This window comes from Notechis scutatus, chromosome 1 (assembly GCF_049901735.1).
Source record: "Notechis scutatus isolate UNSWTSFEM ecotype Mainland chromosome 1, rNotScu1.2, whole genome shotgun sequence".
Taxonomy (NCBI): domain Eukaryota; kingdom Metazoa; phylum Chordata; class Lepidosauria; order Squamata; family Elapidae; genus Notechis; species Notechis scutatus.
Genome location: NC_142009.1, coordinates 219,137,821 through 219,158,988, shown reverse-complemented (window position 1 = coordinate 219,158,988; position 21,168 = coordinate 219,137,821). Strand labels below are relative to the sequence as shown.

General features: G+C 39.1%; 2 protein-coding genes across 4 annotated transcripts in view; one reads left to right on the top strand and one right to left on the bottom strand.

The window, feature by feature from the left end:
- The first annotated feature begins 870 nt into the window (after window positions 1-870).
- On the top strand, window positions 871-10,104 carry LOC148133190 (band 4.1-like protein 5). The gene is made up of 7 exons (XM_087950288.1): window positions 871-989; window positions 2,090-2,203; window positions 2,955-3,048; window positions 4,055-4,132; window positions 4,355-4,393; window positions 5,325-5,455; window positions 6,482-10,104. Exons 1-7 carry the CDS (start codon window positions 949-951, stop codon window positions 6,534-6,536), a joined length of 552 nt encoding a protein of 183 aa, XP_087806414.1. The 5' UTR covers window positions 871-948; the 3' UTR covers window positions 6,537-10,104.
- The window catches only part of LOC113410770 (leucine-zipper-like transcriptional regulator 1), a 51,501-nt gene continuing 39,270 nt past the window's right edge, over window positions 8,938-21,168 (bottom strand). For all 3 annotated transcript variants that reach the window (XM_087950277.1, XM_026665475.2, XM_087950276.1), the window contains exons 2-8: window positions 19,534-19,755; window positions 17,984-18,063; window positions 16,595-16,673; window positions 15,800-15,846; window positions 14,131-14,251; window positions 13,821-14,007; window positions 8,938-13,161 (exon numbers count right to left, since the gene is read on the bottom strand). In XM_087950277.1, the coding sequence (XP_087806403.1) occupies window positions 12,477-13,161; window positions 13,821-14,007; window positions 14,131-14,251; window positions 15,800-15,846; window positions 16,595-16,673; window positions 17,984-18,063; window positions 19,534-19,693 (1,359 nt within the window). In that variant the 5' untranslated portion in view covers window positions 19,694-19,755 and the 3' untranslated portion in view covers window positions 8,938-12,476. The remainder of the gene's footprint in view (window positions 13,162-13,820; window positions 14,008-14,130; window positions 14,252-15,799; window positions 15,847-16,594; window positions 16,674-17,983; window positions 18,064-19,533; window positions 19,756-21,168) is intronic.

Below are 21,168 nucleotides of genomic sequence, written 5' to 3'. Positions count from 1 at the left end.
CTCTAAGGAAGGAGGCCTGTGCTAGAGAGAAATTGCCACTAGTATATTCAGCCTGGTCTTTGAAACATTCCAAAGCTTACTGAAAAGTGTCTTAAGATAACTTGCCACAGCCAGCTAACTCACCCTGGGAAACTCAGTGCCAGACAACTTGCCCAGAATAACTCGATGCAGCCAATTTGATGCAGGATGATTCGACATCAAAGAGGGATAACTCTACTGTTATCTGCCACTATTTCTTTGACATTATCTCAATTTTTGTCATTCACATTTCATTTTGTCCCTTCTTGACAAAATCATTTCTTTAATGATTCTATTCCACCATTTTTTTCAACATTTCTTGAATAATATCTCACCTTGAGTTATCCCATTGCGAGTTGTCCTGCAGCGAGTTGGCTGAGGCAAGCCAGTCCCAGTGAGTTGTCCCATTCCATAGTGAAAAAAGCAAGAAATGGCTGGGCTCAGCCAATTTCTCTGGATTAACTTAGTGCTATGTTGAGAATATCTGTAAAGGAAGAGGGTTGCTGTTTCTTATCCCAACATCTACCACCTAACTTTGTTAAGTGGAGGCATCATAATCAATCTTCTATCATCCAGAACATTCTCCAACCAGGCACAATGGGAGCAGAAAACTTGGATGCATGTCATATCCTGCAGTGGTATAATGCATTTTTAGGAACACATAAGAAATGGCAGAGAAAAGCACTTGTGTAATGTTAGGCTGCATTGCCTTTGACCTTTCAGGGGAAAAAAGGTTTTAGATTATATCAGCAATAAAATTAATTTTTCTGAGTTGTAATTGTGTTTCTTTTAGGTGGTGAGGGAGGGAAGCATATCTGGCAACAAGAACACCAATATTCAAGATACAGCTGGAAGGTATCAATATGGAGCTTGAAATGTGCTGAAGATTTCTGCTCTGTGGTGTGAGCAGGTTCCTGTACCCACTTAATAATGGAAGAAGCCACTTGTAACAAAGTTATTGTAAAACTGATGTTAGTGGTTTTTAAATGCCTACAGAATAACATTTTGGCGGGAATATTATTAACCCAACTTGCATTACTGTGGTTTAGTCTTGTTTCTGCTTAGTCCTTAAAAAGGGGGCCCTGTGTCTTATTCGACTGAAATTCTAGAAAATTGAATATCCTTATCTAGCCCAGAGAACAAATTCATTGGGACAGATTATTCTGTTGCTTAAGAAGGTGGCATTGATGATAAACTCCTGTGCCTTGCACCCCTGTCTTGGGTATCTTTCTGTCAAAAATTGTGTGGGGGAGGGAGTGTCAGAATGTAGAGATGTGACATACTGGTAGTCCTTGGGTTACATCCATTCATTCAGTGACTGTTCAAAGTTACAGTGGTGCTGAAACAATGGACCTATGACTAGTCCTTGAAGTTCAGGCCACTCCACATTTATAATCAGCAATCTGCTGCCTCCACCACTGCATTTACCTATGCTTCTAGCACCTGCTTGGGCACTCATCCCTCTGGCCTACGTTCCCTAGTATCTGTCCATAGTACCCACCCTAGCTGTCACCCAGAAACCTGCTTGGGGCTTCCGCTACTTCTTGCTTAACAAGCTATGTTGTCCTGTTGTTACAACTGCAACAGCCAGGATTACTTTGCCAAGCATTACAAATTCTAGTCCCAATTGCCCTTGTAAGCCAAGAACTACCCAAATAAATCCCTACATCCTTTTTCATTTTAATAAAGGTGTGGTTAAAGTTGATGTGTGTTTATGAGAGAGCGAGAGCACTAAACAATGTAAATCTAAATCTCTCCAGTCATAATTCTGCACTCCTAAGCACTGCTTATAGAGATGTATCGCATCACACACCACCTCCTTGTATTGATAGTCTGGCAGAAACACAAAACGTGAGGTAAATATGCTTATCCAGTTGCAGTTTTCCTAGGTTATTCATGTCCCTTTTTCTTGCCTCAATACCAATATCCACAATGACAAAATATTTCCAGGAAATGGTTTGCATTAAGAGAGATCCAAGCTGCTTTTTTTTTTTTTTTAATGCTGAAAGAATGTTCTTGGCAACAATGGAAAAGAACTCAATTGTTTCATTTTTGGCTCTGCATTGTTTAGAAGCGTTTTTCCATCAGGAAATGAGAAAAACAGCCCCCTGAGAACCCTCAGCCCTGTCTGCCAGGATCCACTGGAGGGACTAAAAGTGATCCCAGTCACCAATGCCTTCATTCTGTAAGTCCTCTTGTGGGTGTGTGGGGCGGGGGTTATTCCCACTGGAAAATGGGAATGCATGAAAATCTGGGACAAAATAATCAAAGATCATTTTATGGACCACTTGACGGGCTCACTCAGTTAATTCTGGTAATTTTCAGTCATGTTAGGGTTCTGCTTTTCTGTGGGAAACCAAACAGCCATCAATGTATGTGCCCCTCTACTGAATATTGCTTCTTGTTGAATTGGCAAAAGAAAACCTTCCTGAACCTTAGTTTTCCAATTACTGAAACGATTAAGTGAATTTTCATAGTTGGCAGGAGAAGCATCAAGATATGCTCTAATATAGGAATGAAATGATGTAATTCCAGAATAATTTAAAAAACATTTATTGGTTAATCAATTTATATGAATCTGCTCTTTATTTTTGAAGTTGTAGACTGGTAGTTAAACTGTTAGACTTCCTTGTGGCAGAAGCACTTTTCTGTCACTCTGTGATAGAGAGTTGGATATTTTTTTATTCCTTCTACTTCATCACTGAAAGCATGGAGAACAGCAGAACCACAGATTCTGGCAAGAGTGCGCCAGTTGAACCCTAAACTAAGCAAGTTCCCCCACTATCATACTGTGCCTCAGGACTTAGCAGGAAGGCAAATTATTTGGGCAGCAGCTCCTGTGGTCAACAGTTCATATGGCACTGATTTGCAGGAATTGCAAGTGACAGCAGTTCCCTCACACATGCTCTGTATCATGACATCTTTACACCTTCCAGGAATGAATTCAGTGAGAATACTAGTGCCCCTGAGTCCAAAGATTGTGCAAATCCTACCGATCTGGTTCCTAGAGAAGAGGATGTTCTTGTAAAGGTATGTTGCTTCTTTGTGGCGAGCAGCGTGGGTCTTTAGAAGCGCAAGATGAGAAGTCCCAGGCAAATTGCTTGTGTTAAATGAGTTGTGCAATTTCTGTAATTTTGCATGAAAATGGAAAATGAGATCTTGGCAAATGAGATCTTTTTCATGCAAGGATTTTCACTATCAAGAGAAGGAAAAAGGGCAAGGAAGGGAAGAAAAGTCCTCCATGTCACCAGTCTGCTCTTTCCAATATATAGATTATCCCCAAATAGAAACGCTATTCATTAAACCATAATTTGGTGTTATGTATAGAACCTTTCAATTGGGGGGGAAGAATGGTTGGAACTGGAAATATAAAAATCTGATGATATATTAAAATATTAATTAAAATTGTGGAAATATACATCAGCTTTGAATCGTGGGAAGCACAAAAGGAGGAAGCCATTCATATGAATTTATATTGCAAGCAAATCCTGTTTTTAAAGGCATTTTTCAAAGATTGAAGTGCCAGATATTTTATAAAATTGGGGGGCGGGGGGATGTAGAAATTTTTTTACATCTAATTTAAGTCCACTGGTTTGTGCATGCTATTTTACAAGACTCAAGAGCCAGTTTGGTGTAGCAATAAAGGAGTGGAGAGTGGGGCACCATGAGTTCTAACCCTCCCTTAAGCCCAGAGTCAAGTCACTCTTTTCTCAGCCCAACCCACCTCACAGGGTGGTTGTCATAGGGCCAATAGAAAGAGGAAGCCACTCATTTATTGCCTTAAACAGTACAGATTAAAAGTGGGTTATAAATCTAATAAGTTACTGAGTGCATTGCTTCAATTGACATTGTCGCTGAAATTTAAATCCATGTATGTCAGAGCCTAAAATGTGTTTGACAAAGGGAAACGGTGATGTTGGGCAGCACTCATAACATCAGTCATAACCTTGTAGCTTTTTCAAAAGTGAATGAATCTTTACAAAACAGTCTGGAACTTTTCTCTAATTAAGCATAACTTAACTATTCCATTTTGCAGAGTTCCCCCGAGAGCATGGAGATTTTGTTGACATCACAGACAAAGAATTTAATTGACTTCACAGAAGCCACGCCTCAGGTAAGAGTAAAAATTAAAACGTAGATGTTGTTTCATTGTGTAATTTGAAAATATAATTAGTACTTCCATTGTCTCTACCTCTAACTCTTTTTTATTTTCAGTAAAGCTTCTTTGAGCTGGTGTTTCATGATTAGTTTAGTTGATATGACACTTGGCTACAATATTATGAGGTTTACAATATTACAATATTATGAGGTTTTTTTATGTTTCTTTTACTTTTAGGTGCCTTCACCAATAATTATGCCCAGGTGGTTAGTGCCAGTAAGTTATTGAATAATCCTTATAAACAATTAATTTTTGTATTCTTTTGTACGTCCGTGTCTTATTATTAGTAAGTCGTTCAACTGTTAAGAAGTGGTACAAATCAGTATTGATTAAGATAGTGTCTAAAAGTCTGCCATTTCTATTGCATGATGGATAATAAACATTTTCAGCTTTATCAAAAGAAACCATTGGCCACCTGGAAGTGGCCCTTAATTCTTCTGAAAAAAGGCAGGACTTCCCACTCCATTCTTCAGTCAGGTTCCTTCCTTGTGGTTATGATTGAAAATTATTCCCCTTACTAATTTGGAACTACTGTATTTGGAGGATCTGTATATTCTGATCTGTCTCCAGGCTACCTTCTCCCTTGAAGAGTGATTGAAGGTGACCAATTCAAGGGCTTTATCAGGCTTTGCACTGCACTTCCAAGGCTGCATCCCAAAAACATAACCAGGTGTCACCCCAATTTGGGAGGAGGGAAATTTGGGAGGTTGTTAATGGGTGTGGTAAGTTTTTTTTTTTTTTTGGAGGTTCAAGAACTCATTTTGCTTCTTCCCTAACCATCGCTCAAAACTGACGATGATGCTAAAACATTTGATGCTGGGGTGCATATTTCACCCCCAGAAAACCTCCTTCTGATAAGTCCTGCTAGTTAATGGTTTTTATAAATTTTATCTTGACCATTATCCCAATCCAAATTGGTCATTATCCCAACCATTGTATCTCACAAATTGGAAGGAAAAGCTATGAAGGAGAAAAGATAGCCTGAAAGAAAACATTGAAGGACAAGGGATTAATTGAGCATTTATTCCACATATTAATCCTTATCTGATATGGCATTTGCATTTGATAGACATGCACATTTGCTGACATGTATCAAAACAACCGTACCTCAATCACTTTTCTGACTTTCCTTTGGTTTTCTTTATAGGGTGGGCTGACTTCTAATGGGCCTCTGGGAAATGATGTTACTTTATCTCTTAAGACAACTAAAATAAACACTGAAGCCCTATTGGCTACTGACTTATCACCTCCATTGTACCCCTCTGAAATCACACCCAGGTAAGGATTTGCTTTTCATGAAAGTAAAGCAGTCCTCCCTTTCCCAGTCTGTTATCTTCCACATGTTCTAGCCAGCTAGTCATCATGGGAAGTTAAGTCTACAACATTAAGAACATTTGAGGAACAATGGTATGCTGAAGGAATTGTACAAGTTTCAGATTATTGTATATAATGTATAGTGCATGTCTTACATAACCTCTACAAAACAATACTTGCTGGATTCTTATTAATCCAATTCTTCTGTTAGGTGTTGTGAACACTGTAATATGTTGCAATTCCCAAGCAGTCTGTTAAGTCTGCCAAGTTTCACTAGTAATTTTCTGGTCCTCTTTGTGACTCAACTTTAGCAATGTAAGAAAGTAAGAACATTGTATCTGACGTTCCATTTATAGTGAGTAAGTTCATTAAGATGCTTTTAGAGGTGGGCTGTCATTGGGTATATGATACAAACATTTCTCTGTTCATAAATACTTTTTAAACTATATTTGCTCTGTGCATCAGATACTTTAAATTACAGTGTTTCTGAAAGATAATGTGGATATTCGATGACCTTGTGTAGCTGCAGGGCCTGAAGGATAAAAGGTTGGAGATACCCAATCCTTACTCCAAGACCACACCCCCAACCCTTGCCTCCTGCCTTGGTTGCCTTCTGATCAAGAGGTTGGAGGAGAACTGTTGCTCTCTTTTCCAACCCATCTATGCTGGAATGTAGCTTTCTTGATTGTTTCCCCTCCTGCCACAAAACTAATTGCATTTTCCAAAAAAAAAACACCTGGAGAAGGAGGGGGTTGTGGATATTTCCTTTGGTTGTAGGCTGAGATTAGCACCCCTCAGGGAGATCCTGCTTAAAACTTTTCCAGACAGGGAATATATCTCTACTTTGGGAATGCTACGTGACATCCCAACATGCTTGGAATTGTTTGCTTTTCACTTGACCTTTAAGTGAACATCAGTCAGGTACGATTCCAGGATAGGCTTTCTGTTTATCATCCACCCAAGTTTATGCATATTTCTTTTTCTTCACAGTCCTGTTACTGAAGATACTACTCGACAGAAATGTTTACTCACCACTGAACTCTGAGCTTCAACAAATCTAATTTCCTAGTGTAAAAGACTTACCTGAAATTAAGCCATGCTTATGCCATGGTTAACAAAGAATGGTTGCTTTACGGTAAATCCTTCAACTGGAACTAAGAGTATGATTTTAGGACACAGAGCTGCTGGGAAACCTGAGTATCTCTTGCAAAATAGATGGGAACAAATTCTGAGATGACATGAAAGCCTCAGGGTTTTCATCCATTAAAATGCTTTTGCTAGAGAATTCCTTCCTGGTTTATAGGTGCAAATGAAAATGCTCACAGGGATAAGCTTTTTTTCCCCCCTGGCTTAAACACAGTTATGGGAAGGCTGGTGGCGACTGTAAAAGAAAATAGCAGTGACATTTTTACAGTCCTTTTTTTGTGGCCATCTCTTTTTATCTCCTTTTGTATTGTTACCTAGCAAATGTTCTTGATTTTAATCTTGTTTCTAGACTCCACACTTTCGCTAATCATCTGTGGAAGTGAAAATGCAGCACCTTGATTGCAATTTATTCTGCTGGCAGATACTCTCATAAACATGTCAAAGCTACTACATGTGTGCATGGATGACTTTCACGATTTGTTCCATTAAGTCACTAAAATATTGCTAGGTAGACAGTGCATCTGGTATGGGGTCCTTGGTGCTTTCTGAGCTTAGTTGTTTTCTTGCAGAAAACATACTTGTTCTCTTGGCCTGTCAGTATTAGTTGGAAAGGTCTTTGTGGTTTCTTGATTCGGTTGTTTGCTATTAGCTTATTTGTCTGAGTTGGTAGTTCCTTGATTGGGGTTTTCTTTACTTCTTGATTGTTGGTCTAGTGTTAATCTCTGCTCATCTTTGTATTGATTGCTGGTGATGAACTGTTTTGGTCTTTTTGTTTCTTTTTTGGTTGTTTGATTGTCTTTAGACAGGATAAGACACTAATATGTATAAAAAAAAAACCAAAGTCCACTCTCTTTAGCACTGATGATGCTACCTAGTTTGGTAAAAAAAAATGTCTGCAAGAAAACAACCAAGTTCAGCCATGAGCTATAGATATTCTCCTGTATCAGTGAACCTAGTTTCTGCTAGATTAGGTTGAAGTGCTAGTCTGCTTTGGGCTTTCCACTAGCTATTTTTTAGAAAGTTCTAAGGTTTGTGCAGAAATAATCTGAGACTTTTAAAATCAATTCAAATGCATACAGTGAGAATTTGCTGTCCTTTTTGTGTGCTCCATTCTGTACCTTTCTTCAAGTCTACTTAGTAACCTTGTAGTTGGAATATGTATTTCGTTCATGACTGGAAAATTAAAAATATACCAAGGTTATGCCAACTTTCCTATATTAGATGAGTAGCTATTTATATATTGGATTCCTTCCTTTGTGCATTAAACTGCTGATTGAACTAGTTTGAACTAAACTTATATTCTGTTACAAACTCGGGGGAGGGGGGAGGGGACTAAGCAAACCCCAAGTTTAATTTATGCTTAGAATTTTTGAAAACAAAAAATACCCTTGGGCTTGTGCAGTTAAGATTTATTCCTGTGGGTCAGGTATCCAACTCATCCTGCATCTTCTGTCCCTTTTAAAACAAGCAAGGAAATTGTACAACGCCTTGATTCTGATTCTTCCAAAACGGCTCTGTTTGCTGTGCATGATTGAAATACTAATCTAAAGTCTTAAAGTCATTTAAAAACACGATTTATTACTTCTCCATCTGTTTCTGATGGAAGACCTATAAGCATTTAGGCAAGAAAGCAAGTAAACCTGAGTGCCATGAATTTCTGGATGAACTCTGAAGGGAAAAGCAAAACGGCCCAGTCAAAAGCTTCTTTCATAGTGGAAGTGATGTTAAAAATGCAAATGTCCCTCCTATTGTTGCTGCTTGTGAAATAACACAAGCTACTTTCCTTTGATCTGCGATACTTGTTTTAAGCAATTGCTTCATAAAATAGTATAATGGGAAGGGGGGGAGTGGGGGGGGAGAGGGAGGGGTACTGAGGCAAATAGCATCAATAACCATGGGACTACCCTGATTACCAGACCTCAGGAGGCATGACTTTGAAATAGCTTAGGTAACATTTAATTGGTTATTGATTTTGCAGACATTTCCCTGAGCCAATGTTTTTATGAACCTTACCTGCATTTTTACAAAGGATGAAAATATTTAGGGTGACACTATCTTAATTCTCGATGTAAGAATGAGGAGAGGTTGGAGAACATGGTAGTGTTTGCCTATTATCCAGAAAGATAGCTTTGCTACCTTGAATTGTCTGGATAATCCTAACCACTAGAATTTTGTGCGCTGACCTTTTTTTTTTTTTTATCCAACAGCTGTTGTCATTGTATTTTACTAACCTGATGTACTGCTGTGACAAAAACAAAAGAAATTAAGAGAGCTAGTTTTCAGTTTTGCTTTTTTTAAAAAAGAAATATTAGGAATTGTTCTTATAGTATCACTGCTCATTGGGCAATATATTGACTGTTTTGATCCTTCCTCATTTAACTGACAGAATTTTCCAAAACACATAATCCTATTTTCATTTTTAAAAAAAGGAAACTAATGTGGTATAGAAAATGGAATACTGTTATTATTGGCTCCACATTTATCAGTGGGTAAAGTCTACTTGGCAGATATGTACAAAGACAAAATTACAGCTATCACATAAAGAATTGAAAGCCTTTTGTCAATAGAACAGCCTCCACTGCAGGTCTCTAATGGGGCATCTGGAAACTAACTTAGTGTCTCTTTTGATTGATTAAAATGGACCAAAACAGCAGATTCTTTTGCTTTGACTAATGAATGCAAAATTGCAATTTGTGTTTATTAGCAGCCATTGTTCACCGTCAAGCAAGGTGTCCACAGATGCTTAAATTAGCTTGCATTTTTAATAACAATCCTGTTTGTCTGCTGAAGCTTTTCCTCTGGTAAGATAATTATGAAGTTTTGCCTACAAATGCAATTTGCCTGCATGCATAAAGCCAAAAGTCATTCAGATTTGTCTTTTATTTCTTCATTTATCACACGTTACAGTACTTGTGTCTCTAGGAAAGATGCCCCAAGTGGAACATACCTTATTGCTCCATAACTAAAGTGTCTGTGATTATTGAGGCAGAACAATTTGGACCTCTGTTATTAACGCTAAGCATTAACATTCCTCTTGGAGCAAAATGTTCACCTATTCTCTCTGAAACAGAATGCATGTGGAGTGACTACAGAGCATTCTGATATAGCATTCCTAATGTGATTAATGTTTTGATTACAGATTCCTTTGTTCTCACATGTTTTCCCTAATTGGACAAACTTTCTATGAAGTATGTAAGAACTTCCATTTTGATTGTGTTTTTTTTTTCAAAGAAAAAACTCAGACTAACTACTGTATTTGTATCTTTTTAAACAATGTAGTTACTGAAAGTGTAACTTATTTTTTTAAGTATTGTGTGTATGCGTGTATGTAATGCCAGATGTAAAAACTATGCTAGAATGATTGTGCTAAACACTGTATAAGGGAACAACAACTGTGATTTGTAGACCACTTGGGATCAATCATAAAAGTTGTAGCTTATTTCTAAATACAACACAACTGTACAAAATGTCTGCTTAAGTGTTTTTTCTTCTAGCAGAACAATGCTCTAGCATTAGGGACTACTGATGCACACAGTTCAGAATGCTGACAAAATCATCTGCTTCCTTAAGGATATCCTGGCTTGGAGTAATATCTTGCTTTTCGTAGCAGAAGTGACCCTACATTTCTACTTCGTGGCAGTAATGTAAGTGAATGTTAACCAAAATAGTTGCAATAAGTAGGGGAAAGGAAGGAAGTATATTTGACTTTTCATCCTCAATGAGAACAATCAGCATACAAATGAAGCATCAACAACTCATCTTGTTTCCCAGCTGTAATGCCCCAGGAAATGTGTCTTACAACATATCAAGTGTTCAGTCATCTGCAGCCAAGCTGCAAATCATTCAGTGAGCTTATATTTTTGCCTTTTTTCCTCTCAATATGCCACCATTACAAAAATCAGAGATGCATATTATTAACAAAGTAATTAAAAACACAGTGAATAACATTTTCACAAAATTAAATTAATATAGTTTAGCTTGGGTATAAAGCTTCATGCAGTAAAAAAATATAATTAATAAATATAACTACTTTTATAGCATGTAAAACAGATGTTTTCTGAAAAGAAAACAAAAATCAAAAAGGCACCATGCAGGCTTTTCCTGATGCTATATATACTTCATGGTTTTTTCCCTCTCAAAAATTAAGAAGGGGTAACTTCAAAGGACCATTTTCTCACTGTGTAACATATTTCATATAGATGGAAGTTGAATAAGTATTAGCAAAATAATTTTTTACATTATTGTGATGGCGCAAAATGAAAAGAGCAAATACTTAAATGATTTTGCTGATTTCCAAAATGTTAAATCAGTCAATCTGGGTAAAGGACTACCAGAAAATCCCTAGAGCTAGTTCAAAAAGAAGAAAAATAATGACAAACCTCTCTCATACTCTTCTCACAGGAAATACATAGCCATGTCTATGAAATGATACAGAGAGAGGATCAACCCAGTGTGGATTTTTTTATGTTAAACTAATAAAATTAAATCAGTAAAATAATACTAGGCCGGCTGAAAACCACTTTCCTTTTTCTATTCTGCACAAACTGCCTCTCCCTGGAATGAAAAGCTGAGCACCGTGTTCCACTCTCAGTGCCAAACTTCTCTATACAGTTGGCTGTTTGCCCAAATTCTTCTGTGATTTTGGAAACAATAAAACATACGTTCTTGGCAATGTGAACTTCACAAGCAAAAAAAACCAAAACCACCAAGAAGCATCACTGCAGGACATCAAATTATTTCCATGTGACATGCATAAGGCCCAGCTGTGCTTGTGTTTTCCAGAACAGCGATTGCATGCCTAGTAGGGGACATGATAAGAGGATAGTATAGGAAGAGAGACCTTAATCTGATGTCATCCATCATGTACAGTATGCATGGAATGCCTGGAATACTGCAAATTGGTACGGCTAGAGTGGATGAATGTATTTTGATCATATTCAGAGATCTATTTCTAGGCCACTTTCAGGTTATGAAGGGAGAGTGCTGTAATGTAGAAGTATTTGCCTGCATGCTGCTACATTCTGGGTTATAGGGTCAAAAAAAAAGCCACAGCAATTGGAGAACCTTATTTCGATGTGAATTAAGTTTGTCTGAACTGTGCTGGAACAAACACAATTACTCTTTAAAGATCTGTAAAATTATATAGCACTGGCTCTTTAACTTGTATCAGAGGAGATAATATAGAAGCCCAGTGTATTTCATATTGAGGGAAAATGCAGCTTTAAACAGTGCAATATAACAACTAAGCATATGCTAAGAAACACCCCCTCCCCCACTCAAATATCATTTTAACAGCAAACTCAAGCATATAGACCAAACATCTGTGTTAAACTGTTAGATAGCCAAACTGTTAATCTAACATATCAGATTATCTTACAGTGCAAATGCAGAATATTGGGTTTGCTGAATAAATGATGGTTAAGAAGTTTTCTTTGCATAAGCATGTAAGCCTGTCATACCAAAGCAGCCACTGAACTGAATTACAATTACCTAGCTTAGTCATGGGAATGATTATACTGCATCCTTTATATAGGCAATTTGCAAAGGGCTTTGAAATGGCACACATACACGAAGAAATAAATGCAAACAATGGCTGCTGTTGGCTGCTTCCTAACCATAACTGCCTCATCTACATTTGCAGACCCAAGTTGTCTACAGAGCAAAGAGCTGAAAAAAATCTCATAATGTTTTATGGATTCCCGTGTATTTTGGAGTCATGCAAAGTGTGAATTTAGGTTTCACGATACAATTGTAAGCAAGAACTGCCAAGTGATTTTTCCCAGATGCTGACTTCACTGAGCTTAGGCATGTCTTCTGCCTCTTGAGAGTTGCCTGATATTTAAGTTCCGTTTAATTCAATTTGCCAAAATGAGATTGCAGGCGAACTGGACAGAGGTTTACCGCCAACAAGTAGCATCACAACAGAAGATTCACAAATGTCTCCACATTCATTTTTCAGAGTGTCCAAGCTTGACCCTTCATCTGTTACAGTTATGGTGGCAAATTCCTGTTCCTTGGCAATGTTGAGATACGAGGTTCTTTCTTTACACAGCAACTCTGCTGCTGAATCTGAATTCAATTCTGCACTGGATGTGGTTTGATAGGAAGTGAATCCTAGAGAATCCTTTGAAGACTGGCAAAACGTTTTCATTTCTATGTCAGAGCCAGTCTCATTGTTGAGTATCTGATATGTAGGCTCCTCGTGAAGATGCTCAAAGAAACAGGTGTGCTGTTTAGAAAACGTCAGTAGCTTTGAACAACCCTTTTCTTTAGACTTCAAGCAACCAAGCGATCTCAGTGGGCAATCAGCAGCTCCTTGGAAACCAAATCCAGTTGGCAGCATCTGATGATATGCTTTGGAAGACAGCACCACTGGGCTAGGCAATTTTATCCATGTTTGAGATGGAAAATGATATTGCCACAAAGTATTATTTGGCTTAGTGCTAGAAAGGCCTCCGCCAAGGATTAACATGGAATCTTCCAAGATTAAAGCTGAATGTCCCACCACTCTTGGAGGTCCCTGGCTGGAGGCAAACACAGCAGAGATAAATCAGCAGAAGGAAGACGCTTATGCTCATCAAAATGGGCTCAACTTCTCAATGCTTCTCTCCAGTCAGGGTAATTCATGGAAAAGTCATGAACCACTTTCTATAGTCCACCCCAAACAGTTCTCATAAATTATGTATTCAGGTATTGTTCAAATGCATGGGAATATTGTCCATGCTCCTTAAGTTGTCTCCTCTGTACAGTATTGGCTATTACGATTCTTCTGTCATTTCAGGATTTCTTTTTCAAAGATGCAAACACTATCCATTCATAACTGGGCAATGGGCCAAATAAAAGGGACGACCCACGTAATCAAAAACATTTGCTTCTAGAAAAATAAGACCCTTCCAAAGGTACCCTTATTAGAAACTACAACTCTATATCAGGGTTTTTCTTGCCTGTGCCTTCCCATAGCACTCAAGTCCCCCTTCTCCCTGTTTTCAATTGATGTGCAAACATCTTTAAATCCCAGCTAACATAACTGGAACATTATGATGCTAGGCTTCATGGCTAATATGTAAAAAAGATAAACTTGCTCTTCTGTGTAACTCTAGGAACAATCGGCAGGGGAAAAACAGTTTTATCTTCGCCCTCTTAAACTTTTGCAACTGCTAGTGAGGTACATTCAAACAGTTACCTTCTCCTGATACTGGACCAGTTGGTGGCTATAAAATCCCACATCCAGAAATCCTTCTGTTCGCTCAGTCCCATTAACCCTCCAAACAAGTACATGCCATTGCCATAAACCACAGCAGAATGACCATGTCGGGGACCTGGGCTGTTCCCATTCGATGCAGCCAATAGAGGGGCCCATTGTTTTGTATCTGAAGGAAGATAATTAGAGTTCATTACCTTTTAAACAGATACATTTTGGATGTTTCAAAGGGTTTTTCCTCGCATCTAGCCTTATTTACACATTAGGTAACTGCTGAGAAAGTTTAACTTACCAAAATAAAAGGTCCAGAATTCTTGGGAAGCACCTTTAATATCAATGTATCCCCCGTATATATACATATTACCCCTGTAGACCACAGCACTGTGGCCCTTCCGATTAACAGGAACTTGAACCTAGAAATGGAGAGAGAGAAGACAAAATGAAACAACCATCCTTAATTATCGTTGCCATCACACCAATAGAAAGCAGGCAATATCCTAAGGCAGGAGTGTCAAACTCAAGGCTCACAGGCTGCATCCAGACCTCAGGGTCCTTAGATCTGGCCCGCGGGGCCACCCTGGAAACAGCAAAGGACCAGCCTGCGATGCCTCTGCCATCAAAACAGCTGGGGAGAGCAGTGCGTGGCCTTCTCAGGTTCCGTTTTCAGCTGCAACAGCCTCCTGCAGCCCTGTCAGCAAAAACGGAGCTCAGGGAGGCTGTTGCGGCCGAAAGCCAAGCCTTGACGAGTGATGTCGAACTGGCCACGCCCACCCCGGCCATGCCCTTCCCAGCCCCTGGGGGATCAAACACAACCCTGATGCGGCCCTCAATGAAATCGAGTTTGACACTCCTGTCCTAAGGCATTCATACTGCACTACTTCAATGGAAGTCCCAGCAGTTCATATTTTAGCAACGTCCTTCAAAAATAATGTTCCTTTCCAGTTTGCTGACATTTATCCCTATAGATGGAATCTCACTACTCCCACTAAAATGATTGAAAATCTCCATAAATTAAGAGAATGGATGTGCATATGTATGTAGATATAAAGACATGGATGGAAAATGTACACGTTCTATAGATATATTATGAATTAAACTATATTTTGGGAGGAGGGAGAAGAAATGACTTCAAAATTTCCTACAGCCTACAGATGATGTTCTCCTACTGCTAGACAGGAAGGAAAACAGGAAGTCAAAACTCTGAAAATATAACTTCTGGCTAAGCCCGTGGAATCATGATTGTAAGGAAAGTAGAGGGATGTATGCATGGATGTTCCACATTTGTTTTGCCCAGACCCCGCATACAAGACCATGCCCCTTTAGAGGCTAGGATTTGAATGGGGCTCTCTTGGTTGGTCTGAGTTAGATTGTACTAGTGCAGTTGCCTTCTGCTTCCTGAGTTTCTCCACATTTAATACAGGAAGTCTTTCCAGCTAACAAAATGTATTAAAAGGCATAAGCTTTTGTGAACTTCAGCTAACTTTGACATTTACGGAGAGTTGCTCGTCTGAGGCAGGATTTAAATTAGAGGGAGGAAGGGGGTGGTAAAGGAGGGAGAGACAGAGAGGTGGGATGTGAAGCGTGCGCTCACCGAATCGGTTATTACACAGATTGAATCCCACCCCTGGAGAGACAGGTTGGTTATGGGGAAACTCCAGTAATTCTAACAAGGAATTCAATCTGTGAAATAATTGCATACATAAAATTAATTGCAGCCAAAGAACCATTCTTATTTCAACATTCAGAATTGAAGAGATTGATTTCCAAACGTGAAGTATGAATAATGTGAATGTCCCAGAAAACCAGAAGCAGCAGTACCTTAAACTTACCATGCTACCTTATGGCGGTCTGGTCATCTAGTCTGGAGCAGTTTTCAAAGTATGTAACTAAGCAAGCTATTTGATCAACAAAGCAACAGGTTTCATGGATGATTCATTATATTTAGTTGTGTTATTCCTTACCTCACCCGCTACTGCTGGGAGCTGGCAGGCTATCCACTTGGTTGCATCTGCAGGTGTATAAAATGTCAATCATAGCATTAACCACAAGAAGGTGCTACTGTACTGCTTGCAGTGCTATGCGAGCACTAAAAGGAGAGATTGGCAGGAAAATTTTCAGGCTGTATTTCCTTTACCAACAACACACAATATAAATATCAGCTCCAGATACAATTCCCAAGGCAGTGAATGTCAATGTGCTCTTCATTTTAGGAACTATTTCTATACAGCAAGGCAAATATCTTCACAATCTAGAGCTCTTCATGTGTGTCAGATGACAATTCCCATGGTTCCCAGGTTCTGAGCCACTGAAGGGTATCAGACTAGAACAGGATGTCAAACTCGCGTCATCACGTGACATATTGTGACTTTCCCCCCTTTGCTAAACCGGGCCTGGCCAGCATATGATGCATCCAGCCCAGGGTCTGCAAATTTGACACCCCTGGTCTAGAGAGCTCAAGTAAGGCCAATATTTAAACAGGCGATTTCTTGGCGCGCGGTGGGGGATCTCATTTGGCCGGCCCCAATTTATTTTTCAGAGGGGAATATCATGCCTGGTTACAGTACTTCCTTAGCTCTCCGTCCAACCATGCAAGAAGAGGTGGAGACAATTATTGGTTTGATATGTTAATCTGTTCTTCATCTACAACCCTTACCAGAATAGATTGTACATGAATAAAAATACTCTTGATACAAACTAGTACATATTTATGAAATGCATAAATATACTGGAAGGATAAAACTTATCTCATTCCGCACCTATGTCATACATCCATAGAGGATTTCTCTTCTGTGTGAAAGCTGAATCCACCATTCCACCAAAGATATACAGGATATCCTGCAAATACAATAATCATTTTCCAATGAATCACATTTGCATTTTCTATAGATTATTGCCATTTAGTGCAACTTTCAAACCAAAGTCTGAAAACTTCATTTTTGGGTTGAGCTTAGTACAAACATCTTCAAGCTCCTATGGCTACAATAATCAGGAAGAATTACAAATTACCACTTTCTATGCCAGTTTCACATAGTTCCATGTTCTTCTCAAAGCCATTCCATCAAAAATATTCAACCATGCTTCAGTTTGACCTTAGAACCCATCAACAAGAAAGGCAAAGAACGGATGCAAGTCCTTAAAAGTTATTTTAATCCAGTTTCCAATCCATCCATCACAATATCCAGTGACAGTTCATTTTTCGGCATGGATTAAAACCTAAACTCTTTCTCAAAATATTTTTATTTCAAAAGCCAGGTAGTGGTGGTATTATGGTAATAGAGTTATGTAAAATGCTACTCATTAAGTTGATATAAGTGCTTACCTCATTAAACACCTCTGAAGGGGTGTTTTATAACCCATAAAGCACTTCCAGCTTCCCCTATCATAAAACATTGTGTCATCCCTGTCATATGACTGCATTTCGGCACAAATTTAGTTTGATTGGAAGCCATCCAAGTTGATCATAAAATAGCAATAGCAATAGCACCTAGACTTATATACCACCTTACAGTGCTTTACAGTCCTCTCTAAGTAGTTTATAGAGACAGCCTATTGCCCCCAACAATCTGGGTCCTCATTTTACCCACCTTGGAGGGATGGAAGCCTGAGTCAACCTTGAGCCGGTGAGAACCTGGCAGCTGGCAGTCAGCAGAAGTAGCCTGCAGTACTGCATTCGTTAACTCAGACTGTGCCACCAAGATGGGTGACATGACATGGTCATGTGACCATAGAATACTGTAACTGCTGGTAAATTTATTAATGTAAAATCTTTATATAAAGTTTTAAATTAACAAATAAATTCATGACCAGTTACAATATCCCATGGTCACATGATCCATGATTTGCAATGTTTTTAGCCAGTTTCCAGCATTATTTGCTAGTTTCGGGGGGGGGGGACCCCGCCCATTTGGTAGAATGGATTTGCTTAAGAGCAACACGATTCATCTATTGACCACATGATTCAGGCTTATAGCCACATGATTTGCTTAATGACCATGGTAAAAATGCCACCAAAATCAGCTCCAGTCACATGGGTACCTCGACTTACAACTGCAATCATCTACAACCAAAACTCCAGTCCCAATTGTGATCCTAAATCTGGGATTACCTATAAAGTGATTTATAGCTAATTAGCTATTATAGCTTGCCTGATAATCCACCATTGTGTGCTCTTCCAGTTCTTCTGGGCCATCGTTTGAATTGTCCAGTTCCTCCCATTCATTACTCGCTGTAGTAGAAACAAAGCATAAAGTCAATGCAGCTTTTTTATTAGTATTTGCAGTTGCCCTCTTTGGGAATTACAACTTTACCAGCAGAATCTGCAAATCAAATCACATCCTGGATGAAGGGGGCCATCCTGAAAAACAGACCCATTTCTTTTACCCTTCCTGAACACTTAGCTAAACATGCAGTTCAAATACCTCCAGATATATTTTTTTTCGTCCCACCACTAGCAATCTGCAGAAAAATGAAGAGGATAACATGAGAACACAGGAAGTGTTTGACATTAGAGAGGGAAGAGAAGAATTGGCTCAGAGTTTTGGCTGCAGACCTGTGCATTTTGAAAACATCACTTCACCCCTAGGTTCTTGGCACAGTCAAGTATCCTGTGAAGTCCCAGGGTTTTCATGTTGTAATCAAGTATTTTTAAAATCCAATTTGGATCATTTCCACTCCCATTATGAAACCAGCATTCTTCTATTCCAGATACAAAGCTATTATTCTGTTACAGGTAGTCCTCAACTGGTGACTACAATCGAGCCCAGAATTTGCACTGCGAAGCAAGACAGTTGTTAAAAGTGAGCTTTGCTCCACTTTACCACCTTTCCTGCCACAGCTGTTAAGTGAATCCCTGCAAATTTTAAGTTAGTAACATGGTTGTTAAGTGGATCTGGCTTCCCATTGGCTTTACTTGTCAGAAGGTCACAAAAGGGGATCACATGACCCCCAGAACAGTGCAACCGTCATAAATTCATGCCAGTCGCCAAGCGCCCAAATTTTGATCATGTAACCATAAGGTTGCTGCATTGGTTGTAAGTGTGAAAAGAGATCATAAGCAGAGGTGGTATTCAGCAGGTTCTGACCAGTTCTGGAGAACGGTAGCGGAAATTTTGAGTAGTTCAGAGAACCGGCAAATACCACCTCTGACTGGAGATTTTATTGTATCCTTCCGCTGCCATGCCCACCAAGCCACGCCCACAGAACTGGTAGTAAAAAAGATTTGAATCCCACCACTGGTAAATCACTTTTTTGGTGCTGTTGTAACTTCAAACAGTCACCAAATAAATTGATGTAAGTCAAGGACTACCTGTACAGTCTACCATTTTAGATACATGATTGTTTCAGCTACTCGTGTAGTAAGTGCAGTTTTGGTGGATTGTATCGCTGAGGCCAGCCACCTTTTTGCAATAGGAATTAGCTGGTCGCCATTTCATATAAGGTTGTGAAGGCAACAAAAACAGTAAATAAAACAGATTTGAAAACCGATCCATAGCGGCCATATAACACCTCATTAAATATCTAATGAGATTATTAAAATAATCCAGATTATCTTGCTTGAAATGAAAAAAACTTTATAGAAAAGGCCTCTGCCTTGTGGCCATTTCAAAAACAGCAATACATTCTAACAGGATTGTATGATTGTAGCTTGAGGCATTTCTTTTCATGCCATAACAAAACCAAATAAAGCGCACCTTACCTATTTTGAATCTCCAGAAATCACTCAAGCTAGTATTTCTCCGTCCACCGTAAACATAAAGGAACCCCCTACAGATGCAGCAGGCATGTTTGTATCGATCGCAGGGAGAAATTTTGCTCTGTTTCACTGGGTTCCATGAAAACGTTGTTTTCCTTTTCATCCCTGTGTTAGCTGGAAAACACACCCATGTGGAGATGACGTCTTCCAAACAGTAGCTCCAAGCTAAAAAGGAAACGAGAGCTAAGAATGGAGACAAAGAGGCTACCGTAACCATTTATTTAATTGGCTTATTAACTGAATTGGCATAGGCTCACCAAAAGTGACTCTGGATGGATAAAAATGACATATATGAAAAATGTAGACATCCGTATTAAGAATTAAATAGTATAAAAAAAACCAAATATATTGTAGAGCATGGGTGTCAAACTCGCCACGTCATGTTGCCATCATGAGAGGTTTCATGACAATTTTCCCCTTCGCGGAGCTGCACGTGACACATCCGGCCTGCAGGCTGCCGGTTTGACCCCCCTACTGTAGAGAATAAAAATGGGCACCACAATGGAACAATCTGGACACATCTCCGGTTTCCTTTACATGATGAAAACATTGCTCAAGAGTAAATGTGTTGTCTGTGATGTTATATCATACGAGCGGAGAGAAATTGGCCCTATTCATACAAGTACACCATGCTTTATTTTATCTAATGTTGCCGCATGGACTGGAAACAGTTAATCCCAGGTACAGGAAATTAACAACTCTGATTAATAGCCTCAGGAAATACCCTGCTTTCAAATGAGGGTATTTATATATGTAATCAAATTAAGGAAATAAACTTATTTCAGTGCAAAAGAAAAATAGCCTGGTTTTTTTGACATGGTGAAGGAATCTGCATCTGCTTACACGCACACACACGTAACCAGTATTCTTCCTATCAACAGAAGAACAAATTAATTTTTACAGCGACGTTACTTTGTATGCAAAATCCCAACCTGAAAATTCACTGAAAAGGTGTTGTCTCCTGTTAACACAATTGGTTGGTGCAAGATGAGCCAAGTTCAACAAAACACAATTTTGGCCATATGCAAAGAATGAAAGGGCAAAAGAATATCCCACTACAAGTAGTCCTTGACTTATGACCCCAATTAAGCCCAAAATTTCTGTTGCTGAGTAAGACATTTGTTAAGTGAATTTTGCCCCATTTTACGGCCTTTCTTGCCACCATTGTTAAATAAATCACTCCAGCTGTGATCTGACTTCCACATTGATTTGGTTTGTCAGGTCGCAAAAGGTGATCATGTGACTCCAGGACACTGCAACTGCCATAAAGACATAAATACCATGCTAGTTGCCAAGTGTCTGAATTTTTGATCACATGACCATGGGAATACTGCAACGGTTGTAAGTGTGAAAAACGGTCATGTCACTTTTTATAAGTGCCATTGTAACTTCAAACAGTCTCTAATTGGTTGTAAGTTGAGGACTACCTGTACTTCTTAGAAGCCAAGGGCTCTCAATTCTACAATTGTTTTTGAAAGCAACCCAAAATTCGCACTGCCGCAAAGCAGCCATATTGTCACCAAATTTCAGCAGCAGCATATTCGGATAGGGTGCTGGACTTTGGGGCAACCCATGGCC

Excerpts from the sequence above, each read along its gene's own strand:
- LOC148133190 (XM_087950288.1), top strand. The coding sequence starts at position 949 with ATGGAAGAAGCCACTTGTAACAAAGTTATTGTAAAACTGAT. Across the intron at positions 4,394-5,324 it reads TGCCCAGGTGGTTAGTGCCA|GGTGGGCTGACTTCTAATGG; the intron begins GTAAGTTATTGA and ends TTTTCTTTATAG. Across the intron at positions 5,456-6,481 it reads CCCTCTGAAATCACACCCAG|TCCTGTTACTGAAGATACTA; the intron begins GTAAGGATTTGC and ends TTTTCTTCACAG.